Here is a 13,601-nt window from a genome sequence, read left to right as displayed (position 1 = left end):
AATAGAAAGAGTGAGGTGGAAGACAGTAAGAAATGTAGGAGAAATACACGAAGAGAGAGAGAGAGATTATATTGGTGGGAAAGTAAGTGAAGAGGAGGAAGGGGAGAGAAAAGAATAAATATAAAAGATTGTAGGGCAAACAAGATAAACAGGGCTTTGAAACAGAGACAGAGAAAATAACCAGTGAGAAGAAGGATAGGTGAGAGGGAAATGATGGAAAGAGGTATAGCAGAAGAGCGCAGAAGACTAAGATGAATGAAAGTGGGAGAGAGAGAGAGGGGGGCATACGGGGGGGGGGGGGGGGGGGGGGGGGGGGGGGGGGGGGGGGGGTGGGGGGGGGGGGGGGGGTGGGGGGGGGGGGGGGGGGGGGGGGGGGGGGGGGGGGGGGGGGGGGGGTTAAACCCCCTTTGGTATATTTATATTTGTAAACCCCCCCCCCCCCCCCCTAAAAAAAACCTAAAACCCCCCTTTGGTTTTGTTTTTGTTTGTTTTTAATTATAAAAAAAAAAAAAAAAAAAAAAAAAATATGCCCACGGCTAACCTAAAAAAGGTGACCTTACCCCCCCCCCCCCAAAGAAAAAAAATGTCAAATTTTCAAATTTCGAGACCATTTTCAATTTTCAATTTTCAGGACAGCGTAAATGCGTACATTTTTTAAACAGTATATCTAAAAAATTAATATTTTGACGGACCCTAGCCCGGCCTCTCCCTTAGCACATCGTTACAGGATAACTCACTCTTTGGAAACGTGTACACCTATCTATATTCAGTGGCGGATCCAGGGGGGCACAGGGGGCACGTGCCCCCCCCCCCCCCTGGCCAAAAATAGTGTTGAAATCACCCCCAAATTCGCAAAAAAATGTACTGACATACAGGGACGTGCACCCCCCCCCCGGCCCAAACAAAAAAAAAAAAAAAAAAAAAATAGTGCGCACTCCCCCCCCCCCCCCCCCTCCCCCTCCCCCTCCCCCCCCCCCCCCCCCCCCCCACTGAGCGAATTTGCGGTCGGCGCGATTTTCAAATATTCGGGAGCAAAAAAAATGTGCTCTTCCCCCCCCCCCCCCCCCCCCCCCCCCCCCCGCGCTTATTCAGTGGTTGGCTGAGTCGTTGCGATTTTTTTTTTGGGGGGGGGACCAAAAAAAATATATATATATGTCCTCTTACCCGACGTGTGCCCCCCCCCCCCCCCCGGGAAGAAATTCCTGGATCCGCCCCTGATATTGATCATAATGATAATAATGATAAGATCGATTTATAACGGATTAATGGAAACAGCTGTTTTGCTTTAAGACATCCAGTTATAGTATACATTATGAAGAATTTATCATTATCGAATATTTGTTTCAAGTAACACTTCTGTATAAAACTATCCCCCTCACGACTCTATATAATACAAATTGAAATATGTTTTGTCGTCATGGTTTAAATAGAAATATTAAATATCAAACATTGAAGTACCCAAGATTGATAAATGGTTTGCAGCAAGTATATTAATGGTTAATTAAAGTGACTCAAAACTAGTTATACAAGATACAGGATTTTATCTTTTGAAATACTTTTAAATAGTCAACAACAAAAAATCAAACGTATTGTGACTAAACTCCTTAAAGTCCGTGTAGACAAAAACATAAGCTGATCAACTTATACAACTCCCAGAAAAAACGAAACCGAGAATTATCGATGTTTCATGATAATGTAATCACAATTGTAATTAATAAATGACACATATTTGCCAAATTTAGATCCTCCTCTTTTATTTGATGCAACTCATATATGATGCGTATTTCACGCATGATCGAGTGATTAAAACAATTTGAAGAAAAGGTTCCAAAAAGTCATTTGGCGAACGGTATCTGAATTTCAAAGAGAAAATCACATTTCTAGAAAGTTCATTTTTTGCCCTTTCATATGACACCTCAATCAGGAAAAAGAGAAAGGAAAACAAATTTCTGTTTGTTTAAAGTATCGCTTGCATTTCCTTAAATTTCATTAAACGAATTCGTTTTCACTGGCTGCCTGCCGTAGCAACAGACAGACTTAATTCCGTTTCGTTGACGATCAGCCATGCATGGAGTCTTTCGTCTTCTGTGTTCGTTGTTAGGGCAGGCAGTCAGTGGCACATTCAATGGGCACATTACTTTGTAAAATTGCTCCATGGCGGCATAGAAACCTGGAACTATATACTTACCTTACTTACTCAAGATTAATTGAATCACGTACTATAAAACATTGAGATATGCCGTAGCATATCATGTTTGGAATACGGTCAAAACTTCCCAATGATATTCAAAGTTTGTGAGAAAAAATACCTCAAATCTTGTTTAATGTCTAATTAGCTGGAAAATATATGAAACCAATAGAGATGTAAAATAACAGATCAAGTGAAGATCAAGTGACGATCAAGTGACGTACCAGAAAACACCTTTTTTATCTTACAGTGGGCCTGCATACTACAGAAAACTCCGATGATGCCATGTTACCTGGCTGTATCTATATATAGCTGACTTTTCTGTTTAAAGACCGTCACCACTACTGGGCAAGAAGGGATTAGACCACACAGCGAGCCATCGAGGTCACTGTGACAGGTGGCTATCTCATTAACTCAGCTCTCATTTAACATAAGAAAAAGAGGATCATGGGGGACTAACAGGCACCGATTGGGGAAGTTTTCTATATAGAGGGAGCAAGTAGCTACAAGTATGGCAGTGTGCCTTTAATACAATATATATATACGTACATATCAGCTGTGCCAACGTTGGATGTTTTGCCATGTTTATTGTATTCAGTCTTTACTGGCTCGTCATCTTTAAAATGAATGAACAGGCCTAAGTTTGTAACATACATGATTTGTTTTTAATTTGACCTTTGTTTTTATAAATGTGTGTAATATTAGTTCCATTGAACATTGAACATGTATATTTGTGTAAACTTCTAATGGTGATATTTATGTACACTAATTTGTTATCGAAAATATAATTATACAGTGCAATTCAAATACCATAACGTCGATTTAAAACAATCAACTGATCTTGCTACCCTGCCAAAATTGCTTTGAATGAATAATAATAATAATAATGATAATACAAATAATAATGAAAGTGATAATGATAATGTTAATAATACTACTAATAATAGTAAGAAGAAGAAGAGGAGGAGGAGGAGGAGGAGGAGGAGGAGGAGGAAGAAGAAGCCAAAAGCAGAAGAAGAAGAAGAAGAAGAAGAAGAAGAAGAAGAAGAAGAAGAAGAAGAAGACGAAAAAGGAAAAGAAAAAGAAAAAGAAAAAGAAAAGAAAGAAGAAAAAGAAAAAGAAGATAAAAAGATAAAGAAAAAGAAAAAGAAAAAGAAAAAGAAGAAGAAGAAGAAGAAGAAGAAGAAGAAGAAGAAGAAGATCGAGAAGAAGAAGAAGAAAGTCACTTGCTGAACAAAGCAACCCTTACATACATTTCCTTATTCATTTAAAACAATAATAGTAACGATAACAATGATAAAATACTTAGTCATTTTATGTTCATTTTTTTCCTTTCAAAAACTTGTTGATAGCAATGGTATCGATGATAGTATGCGCGGTGAGTACACAAAACTACCTAACCGTGCAATGCCCGCGGGGATCTTATCTGGGTCGGATCAACTAACACCAGCAGCGCACAGCACAGGGGGTAATCAATCGAAGTATCCAACAGCAGGCTTGGTGTAACTAACGAAAGAAAGCGAGTTGGAAAAACATATTCCGCGTTCTCATACTGGAATAATATGGATGTATAAAAGATAAGAAACGTTGAGACGTACACTGAGGGAATTGAAACGGTATGTATATTCTGTTTTTAACCATGTTCCAGCGACATACGTAACAAATTATTGTTGGTGATAACTTGTCAAGTTTCAAAACTTCGTACTTGCTCCTCCATGTATATGTATGAAACCAACACACGACAATGACATGTTTTTTAAGTGGTGTTACAATGCGAGGCCAGAGAGGTCCGGTTCAAATACAATGCAGACACCGCTCTCTGGAGTTAGTGGTATACAGTACATGCCTGGCAGTGGTGGAAATTAAGAGACATAGCAGATACATGTATGAGGAAAAGAAGGGAATTTGCATAACAGAAGTTCGTTTATAGTGCGACAAAACTTGTTTTTTGTATTTTAATTCTTCTGTTCCTCTTCCAGTGTAAGTGCATGCTTCTTTAAAGGGATCCGGTAACTTTGTCTCAGATTCTGAAACAAAATTCTGGATTTAGCTCATGATGCAATGATAATTATAAACCTTTAGGTTAGTCAGGAACCCCATGACTTTTACAAGCCGATCGCCTGTCTGATTATCAAGATATTTATGATTGGAATTACAAATTTTGAAAACCGTTCGCCTGACGGTTTTCATAACACTACAGTCTATTGGGGAAAACGAGTATGGTAAAACCGGTCACTCAAAGATTTTTACTTTTTTGAGGCACTTCTTGATCATTTTGAAGCGCAATTTTTTTAGGGCTTCAATATAACACCATATCACAGACACTGATAACACGTAGCGCTGTGTATCTCAGATTTAACATTGTTAAACGATCCCTTTAAGGTGATGAAGATAAACGCACTGATTGTGTGTGTGTGTGTGTATACATTGTAGAGACTTTCACATATCCTGTTATTCCATTATATTTTAACTTTATGTTCTTGTTGTGGAGGTGGTGGGGGTGGTAATTTTGGTTTTTATTTTACCTGACTGCTAAGAAAGCATAAATGCTTGTATATAAGCAAGCAACCAGACGGTCCTTACCAAAGGGCATTACTATTAGCGCATCGCCTTGGTTTCGAACCCGGGTCACCAGATTACGAGGTGCATGCTTATATAGTTAATAGGGGTAAACCGCAATTGCAGCAATTTAGCAGTTACAGCCGAAATTGGAATAAACATGCTCAAATATTGGATACAAATACAGAGTTTGGATGAAAATGACCTTGTCTATAAATCCTTTGAAGAAAACAAAAAAATAGTAAATTACCAAACATCCCTGTTTGGTAAATGTCAATTCGGGATATCTTTAGTTCATTAAATATTTGTAATAATGGAAATGAGACCGTATTGGACTCTGAAAATATACCAATTTCTCCAAAAGATTTGTCAAGCTACCTACCGGTAGATGTAAACTTAGTTTGGAAAGAAGAATTGAACAATTAAAAATGGGTTTATTTGAAGGCCTACCCATGAAGGAAATAAACTCAGAACCTGATTCAGACAATTTAGAAATACTTTCAAGCAAGAAAAGTATTTATCTCATATACCAAATATAAATTTTAAAAAAAATATCACCAAACTACGACTGAGCGTGCACAACTTACATGTACCCATAGAAACAGGAAGATATAAAAGACCAGAAAAACGCCCCTGAATCTATGATTCTGTGAAGACTGCAATATGAATCTAGTAAGAGATGAATTCCATATAAGTATGAAATGTGACAAATACATTGTATAAAGATTAACAAGTAGATTTTTTTATAAACAATTAGCAATTTCGAAGAAAATTTTAGTTACAGGTACTTACAAATTTGTTAGAATGTCAAGAAAAATTCATATTTATAATGAGATAAGGCAATAAAGATATTATGTATTTTCACTTGGTCCACCAAAACATAATTGCAGTGAGGGGTAACTTTTAGATAATATGTGATAACAAAGTAAAAATGTACAATCTTATGTTTTTGGTTTAATTTTACAGTAGGTCGCATATATTACATCATTTATTTATTTATTTTGTACAGCATGAGTTATAATTTATTTAGAAAATACTATATTAGGTTTTATATATCTAAATCTTTGGATGTATTATGGTACATTATATTATTTACTTTATGCATTATGTGTCATGATATTACAAGAAGAAAAAAAGTTTTCCTGCTGTATATAATTTTCCTCCTCTTTTGCTATATATACACTGCATTGTAAATTGATTTATATGATATACAACATGTATATGTTTACAAACAGAATATTGATTTGTTAAATCGCATTGTAAATTGATTTACATGTATACAGGTGTTTGTTTATAAACAGATTATTGATGTACATCAATGAGGTTTAATAAATCCAATACAATACATGTGTAAGTAAAAATATTCTTGGTCTTGTAGACATGACATCTGCATCCCACTCAAGAAGACCTTGAAGGCATCAAGAGAGGGGTACTGGGCTGGGTCCTGTGGGAGGTTGTTCCAGTACTTGCAGGTACTTGGGAAGAAGGAAGAAGCATAGGCCTGTTATGTTATGAGTATTCATGCTCATACTCATACCGTCATTACTCATTTTTTTGCTCAAGAAAAGAAACAAGACATTTATAAATTAAAACTATTGAACAATAGGCCTTCATTCACCCAAAAGGCCAAAACTTTCAAATATTTCTGTCAGGTATATAAATATATATTTAGGACACTTTTTCAGTTGAAATTACCGAGAAACCCTTGTATCATTCATACGAGCGGGTTTGGCAGAAAAGTACCGGATATATAGAAGAACAGGATTTGGTAACCTGGCGTCATTGGCAAGATGTTTATAAAAACAAATATCCTGACAAAAATACAGGGACACGAAGGGCAATAGAAAAAATGATAATAATAAAGAGAGGTCAATTAATTTTCATAATCAAGATTTCATATTAAGAAGAAAGAATTTCTTTTTTTAAAGATTGTTATAATTATAACAGTCAAATTTGACTGATTGCCATATAATGATGAATACACAAAAAAAAAGATGTTGTATTGCCCTTTGCGACCGACCAAAAATCTTAAAATCTATGGTCGGCTTTTTAATAATTTTTTTTGTTTACCGTTTTTTTAGAACCTTTGGTCAGGGCTAACTTTGCCAGTCGTTATTATCAGCAAATGAGATACAATGGGCCTATTCTATGTTAAAATGTTCCCTTATGCTAGAAAAAGTGGTCAAATTGCTTCTCCACCCCCCCCCCCCCCCCCCCCCCCCCCCATCAACAACAATATGGTGTTTTCTGTCACTTTTTGGCCCAATAATGACAATTTATATTGATCTTTGTCCAAAATGAGGCCAAATTTGCAGCCAATATCTTGACCTCCAAATTCAATTTTAAAAAGAGCGCTGATATCAGAAATTCAATCTCATTGAAATTATTACATGGTTCAGACCCATTTGGTCATTTCAATTAGTGGCTAGCATTTGCTGCGCTCCATTTGTTGAAAAATTTTGACTTGTGAGCTGAAAATTAGCCTGAAGCGGCTCGCTGCTGGGGTGCTATTAATTGTGAATCCACCCTTTTGCCAGAACACTTGTGAAAGATTTATTTCATGTTGGGGCAAATAAGGGGATTATGACATGTAAACCAATAACAAGTTAAAGATTTCCGCTATTAAATGCTGCATGCAACCTTGATACCTTTTGTATTAAATGTATACATAATCTTTGAATTCTTGATAGTGTAAGGAAATAAGATTTCACATATATTCAAATTGAACTTAATACACAGAGATTTTGATATAGACAACCTTGGTAGAAACAGCTTTAAAAAAAAATCAAACTTTATATTTTTTAAACTGTTTTTTAAAATAGTTTTCAAACTGAAATCTATTTTTTTGCATAATAAACAACCCAGAATAAATTTTAGCTAGTTTTTCTTTGAATGCAGTACCTTGTTATTGAAATGCACTTTCATTGAACCATTTTTCCAATGCTTTTCTACTTACATGTATGTATTGAAATCATCATGAAATATGGTTTGTGTTGAGAAAGGCAGGTTTATTTTTAACAGCCCTGTGTAATTTGGCTTATCAAGAGATGGGGTTGCTCCTCTCTGGATCTGCCTGTCTACCTACTATACATGGTTTCTTGTCTAGTACATGTAAGAACACCTTGATGTGTTGTCAATTTGTGTCAACTCTTCCTTGGTATATTACCTTTCCATTTATGGTTATGTAGGGCTATTCATAAAACCTAAAATGGAAATTAGTCAAATATGAGGACACCACAAGTTCCCTGTTACCCAAGGTGGACTTCCTTGTGTAAGTTACCCTTCAGGTATAAATATGTGCCTTTCTCTTTTTGTGATACATTGTAGCATTGCAAATGTACATTTTGAGTTTTGACATTTATTGACTGGATCCCGTTATCAAGCTATCTTTCCTCCTTCCTATGTACGTAATTGTCTGCATTGTTGGGTATCCAAGAAACAGCTTAATGATTTGCTGGGAGTAGTTCTAAAGGCTTCTTGTACAGTCCAGTGATCACAATACTGCCCTGTGTGCTTAAGGCTTTAGTCCTTGGGAGTGTGCTTCTATTGTTAGATGTAGAAAGATGGGCCAGGGGGAGGGGGGGGGGGGGGGGCAGTCAGTTGTAGGGGTAATCATCTTCAAATGTATGCACAATAGCCTGTACTTACATGTATAGTCTAAATCATGCTTGTGCAGTAAACAAATACATAACATTGAAGCCTGGTGGCAGATTGAAGATGGTCCTTTCTAAGCTCTCTTAATTGATTTTGTACCGTCTCATATTTGCCAAGACTGCAAGAGTTTTTGTGTACCCTTGGATTCATTTTTTAGCAGCCTGACTGATTCCCCCTGTCGTATCCATCCCCTTCTTAATAATGTACGTTTATGTCTGTGTATTTATTTTATTAAATATATTTTTTTGTATTGGGGGGGGGGGGAGGGGTTGCTTTTAAAATAATTAATCAGGAGAGCCTTTTAAGGGAATGGTATTTTTAAAGAATTTCAATAATTCAAAGGGACAAAAAGCTAGCATTTGTGTCTTTGCTCTTTATGCACATATTATTTTTTCTCAGAACCCTCTTAAATGTTTTCACCTCTTATTACGTACAGATTGCTTTTTAGTTACCCTTTTCACATTTCACTCAATCAACAATGCAAAAAAAGTATCCCGTGTTCCAAATTAATCATAAGATATTGACCTCATGCAGACTTCGGTCTTGTTTGTGTAATTTACATAATAAAGGTAAAGGCAATCAATTCCTAATTACTTGGCCAATTTATATTGTAGGGTGTCTTTTCCATGCTTACAGTACATGTATCTAGTTAACAAGATTTCGTCTACGGTCAAAGCATGCTTAAGATTTTAATGGAATTTAAGAAGCCAGTGTACTTTCATTATTCATAGTAATTATATCCATGAATTTTTGTGTCTTCTTTGTCTTGCAGGATGTTTACACAGTTGAGAGTTGAGATGGAACCAAATTGCTGAGACCTGTCATTTGAGATGAACTGATAACTTCATGATCAAGCATCATGTAGTTTGTATTCTGACAGTGATACATCAATCTCCTTGTGAGATTGGCACATCTTGATGAATTACAGTGGATCGTTCCAATTAAACCGACGGAAAACAGTAAAACAGAGGCCAGTAAGCAGAGAAATGGAAGAAGGTGGGGAAGATGAACACCAGCAACGGGAGGAGATGGCGGAGGCTTATCGGAAGATGTTGATGGAGCTTGAGAGTGATGATGAAGAAGATAAAGGATCAGTCCCAGTTAAAACAGAAAAAGATGAAGTGGATAGTAAGCCTCCAAAGAAGGTGAAAGGGGCTGATGATAAGCTTCCACTCCTGAATGAATCATTGAGTAGTTCACTAGGAATCGCACTTGCAGACAGACATGGTACCCCACCTCCTCCGTCTATCATAGTGATAGAGGATAATTCTGATGTCAAGATCAATGTGGAACCAAAACAATATGAACAAAAGGTTCCCACTGATGAACGAAAGAATTCAATACCTGGTGGTGGTGGTGGTGGTGGTAGAACATCACCTAATGGTAGAACTTCTCCTCTCAGAAACAACAGGGTTGAACCCATCAATGAGAAGCAAACTCCTCATGAAATACATGCCAACAAAAACAATAACATTCATTCCCTTCTGACAGACAATACTCAGGCATTTGAGAAGTCCCATCGGACGAGTAATGGCAAAGTTTCTACTCCAGATAGTGGTGTAGATTCTTTGGGTTCAGAGAAGAGATCATCCGTAAAAACAATCAGTGATTCCAGTGAGAAATCAAGAAAATCAAGTCGTGCAAATCAAGTTTTTATGAGAACCTTCAAGCAGAGAGCAAGTCAAGAGAACTTTGCATTGTATGGACTCCTTACTCCTGCACTCGTTCTGGTACCAAAAATTGATGGGGTAAGTTCAGTATTGAAGGAAAGGCAGACTGCTATTTAAAAAGACAAATGTTTGTACAAACTCTTCATGTTTTATCATGTATCAATGTTTTTTTTCAATATTTGGGTTGAGTTTTGAAGTTCACATACTACAGTATATCTTCAAAGGGCTGTTACATGTATAGGAGTCTTAGGAGATCACAAAAATTAACTTGAAATTGCGATTGATGTGAGGAGGAATATTGTGTGTTTTTTTCCAAAGAGATATATTTATATATTGTATAAGATGTTTAGGAGTAATGTCTATAAACTATAGTCAGTTAATTAATCTATTTGATGTTGAGAAAAGTATTCATTATTAATTCCTGTGGTACATATGTTTCTATTATGCTTTTATCTCACTATGTGATGAGCTTTTGTCTCATCCTTCTTATTTGTTGTTGGTTAAAAATATATGTTGGAAACAGGACATCATTGTACATGTATACCACTTTAAAATGCGAACAACATTTTTCCTGCATTATCATCAGAACTTAAAAGCAAATAAATAAATACATTTCTTGGCCTTTGTGTAGATATTTTTGATAAGTGTAGAAATATGATTGAGATTTGAATTGATGTTCTTAATCATGTTTATTAGAATGATGCATTGACTGAGACATTCACTGAGTTGAAGGGAGAGGATCGTGAGTTGAAGTTATCAGCAGCTCATATTGATGATGCAATAAGTGGAAGAGGAAAGTACGGCAAAGCTAGAGCTTTCTTCAAGTCAAAGCAGGGAAGATGGTAAGTCTCTACATCTACAGTTAACTCTATCCCTTGTGCAAACCAACTTACCTATAAAACATGAACAGTTTTATTATTTTTATAGCCTATACCGGAACACTAGCTTTTGCTAAATTCTATTGCCATACATGTAGCTAGGTGCTGTATATTTTTTAATACAAAAATTAAAGTTCCAAACTCAAAATCAGTCTCAGCATCTGCATCACAGACCTCTGTTCCTTCCTACCACGATACACTTCTCTTGAAGTTCTGCAATTTGAGTGAAACAGTACAGTGTGTGCTCCTTCCATCCTCTGCCCTGGCCCCCTTCCCTGCCCTTCCCCCTTCCCTGCCCCTTCCCCTTCCCTGCCCTACCCTCCCCCTTCCCTGCCCTCTCCCTTCCCTACTCTGCCCTCCCCTTCCCTACTCTGCCCTCCCCCTCCCCTTCCCTACTCTGCCCTCCCCCTCCCCTACTCTGCCCTCCCCCTCCCCTTCCCTACTCTGCCCTCCCCCTCCCCTACTCTGCCCTCCCCCTTCCCTCCTCTGCCCCCCTCCCTCCTCTGCCCTCCCCCTGCCCTTCCCTACTCTGCCCTCCCCCTCCCCTACTCTGCCCTCCCCCTTCCCTCCTCTGCCCCCCTTCCCTCCTCTGCCCTCCCCCTTCCTCCTCTGCCCTCCCCCTCCCCTTCCCTACTCTGCCCTCCCCCTCCCCTACTCTGCCCTCCCCCTTCCCTCCTCTGCCCCCCTCCCTCCTCTGCCCTCCCCCTCCCCCTCCCTACTCTGCCCTCCCCCTCCCCTACTCTGCCCTCCCCCTCCCCTCCCCTACTCTGCCCTCCCCCCTCCCCTCCTCTGCCCTCCCCCTCCCCTACTCTGCCCTCCCCCTTCCCTCCTCTGCCCCCTTCCCTCCTCTGCCCTCCCCCTTCCTCCTCTGCCCTCCCCCTTCCCTCCTCTGCCCCCCTTCCCTCCTCTGCCCTCCCCCTTCCTCCTCTGCCCTCCCCTTCCCTCCTCTGCCCTCCCCATTCCTCCTCTGCCCTCCCCATTCCTCCTCTGCCCTCCCCTTCCCTCCTCTGCCCTTCCCCCTCCCCTCCTCTGCCCTTCCCCATTCCTCCTCTGCCCTCCCCCTTCCTCCTCTGCCCTCCCCTTCCTCCTCTGCCCTCCCCTTCCTCCTCTGCCCTCCCCTTCCCTCCTCTGCCCTCCCCTTCCCTCCTCTGCCCTTCCCCCTCCCCTCCTCTGCCCTTCCCCTTCCCTCCTCTGCCCTCCCCCTTCCTCCTCTGCCCTCCCCTTCCCTCCTCTGCCCTTCCCCCTCCCCTCCTCTGCCCTTCACCTTCCCTCCTCTGCCCTCCCCTTCCCTCCTCTGCCCTCCCCTTCCCTCCTCTGCCCTTCCCCTTCCCTCCTCTGCCCTCCCCCTTCCTCCTCTGCCCTCCCCTTCCCTCCTCTGCCCTTCCCCTCCCCTCCTCTGCCCTTCCCCTTCCCTCCTCTGCCCTTCCCCCTTCCCTCCTCTGCCCTTCCCCTCCCCTCCTCTGCCCTTCCCCTTCCCTCCTCTGCCCTCCCCTTCCCTCCTCTGCCCTCCCCTTCCCTCCTCTGCCCTCCCCTTCCCTCCTCTGCCCTTCCCCCTCCCCTCCTCTGCCCTTCCCCTTCCCTCCTCTGCCCTTCCCCCTTCCCTCCTCTGCCCTTCCCCCTTCCCTCCTCTGCCCTTCCCCCTTCCCTCCTCTGCCCTTCCCCTTCCCCTTCCCTGAGTAATTGATAGGATGAAGCAATTGAATTGTCGACTTATGTTGGGATAATTATATATGGAGCATAATGATACAGTTTTGGATTTGTTCACGATTCTAATTTGCTAGATTTGAATGATATGTTTCTTATTTAAATAAATAGGAACTCTCAGTTACTGTAAATGCTAAGAAACATACAATAGATGAGATCTCCCACAGGCAGGATTAAAATCAATGTAAACCAACAAACTTCAATCACCTGTAGACATTCTGTCTGAATACAGCCTAGATTACTCTTCATGGTAGTTCATATACAATACCTGCCAAAGGCTAAAAATTAAAACGTAATTGTTTATCTCTCTCTCTCTCTCTCTGTGAAATACAGGTGCTTCAAGATTATTAACAACAGGTATTCCAAGTATCTGGTATTGTTCATGGCAACTATTCATCTTATTCTGACTTTCTTTGAACCGCCTTCATCGATGTGAGTACTGAATAGTCCTCTTTGTAATGCTATTTTTAATCTCTTGTGCTGTAATATCATCACTGTAGTGATAGGAGTCGATCATTTTTGCCTCCTGTCTATAAAATGATGATACTCTTTACTACATGCTTTGTTATTCATTTGTCAATATAGTGATAAGTACTGTGAAATTGAAAAGCATTCTAGAAATGTTTTGAAATTCAAAGGATAGCTATGCACTACCTACATTTGAACTTGGAAGTAAACAATTTGATCTCATTTACTGTACATGTACATGTACATCATGGAAATGTTGTAACTGGCCATATCTCTTTTCCTTTTCCCACTTATACAATGTTATCCAAATACAATGGTCTTTACTATGAATCACAGGTACCAGTTGTACAAGTTTATGTCCTGGGTAATCGGTTTATTAATCACTTTTTAGGTATACAATTTTATTAATAATACATATATTTGTACATCATTTTTCCAGATCTTTAAACAATTTATTTTATCTGTACAATTATAATTGTG

At 39.6% G+C, this 13,601-nt stretch overlaps 1 protein-coding gene across 2 annotated transcripts in view; it reads left to right on the top strand.

The window, feature by feature from the left end:
* Positions 1–3,623: 3,623 nt before the first annotated feature.
* The window catches only part of LOC582914 (voltage-dependent P/Q-type calcium channel subunit alpha-1A), a gene marked incomplete at its 3' end in the record, with an annotated part of 28,190 nt that continues 18,212 nt past the window's right edge, over positions 3,624–13,601 (top strand). The window contains 4 exon segments of one of the 2 annotated variants that reach the window (XM_030977516.1): positions 3,624–3,804; positions 9,174–10,149; positions 10,768–10,913; positions 12,987–13,085. In XM_030977516.1, coding sequence (XP_030833376.1) covers positions 9,319–10,149; positions 10,768–10,913; positions 12,987–13,085 — 1,076 coding nt within the window. 2 annotated transcript variants of the gene reach the window in all.

This window comes from Strongylocentrotus purpuratus, unplaced genomic scaffold (genome assembly GCF_000002235.5).
Source record: "Strongylocentrotus purpuratus isolate Spur 01 unplaced genomic scaffold, Spur_5.0 spur5_contig_806, whole genome shotgun sequence".
NCBI classification, from domain to species: domain Eukaryota; kingdom Metazoa; phylum Echinodermata; class Echinoidea; order Camarodonta; family Strongylocentrotidae; genus Strongylocentrotus; species Strongylocentrotus purpuratus.
This window is presented reverse-complemented; position numbering and strand designations above follow the sequence as displayed.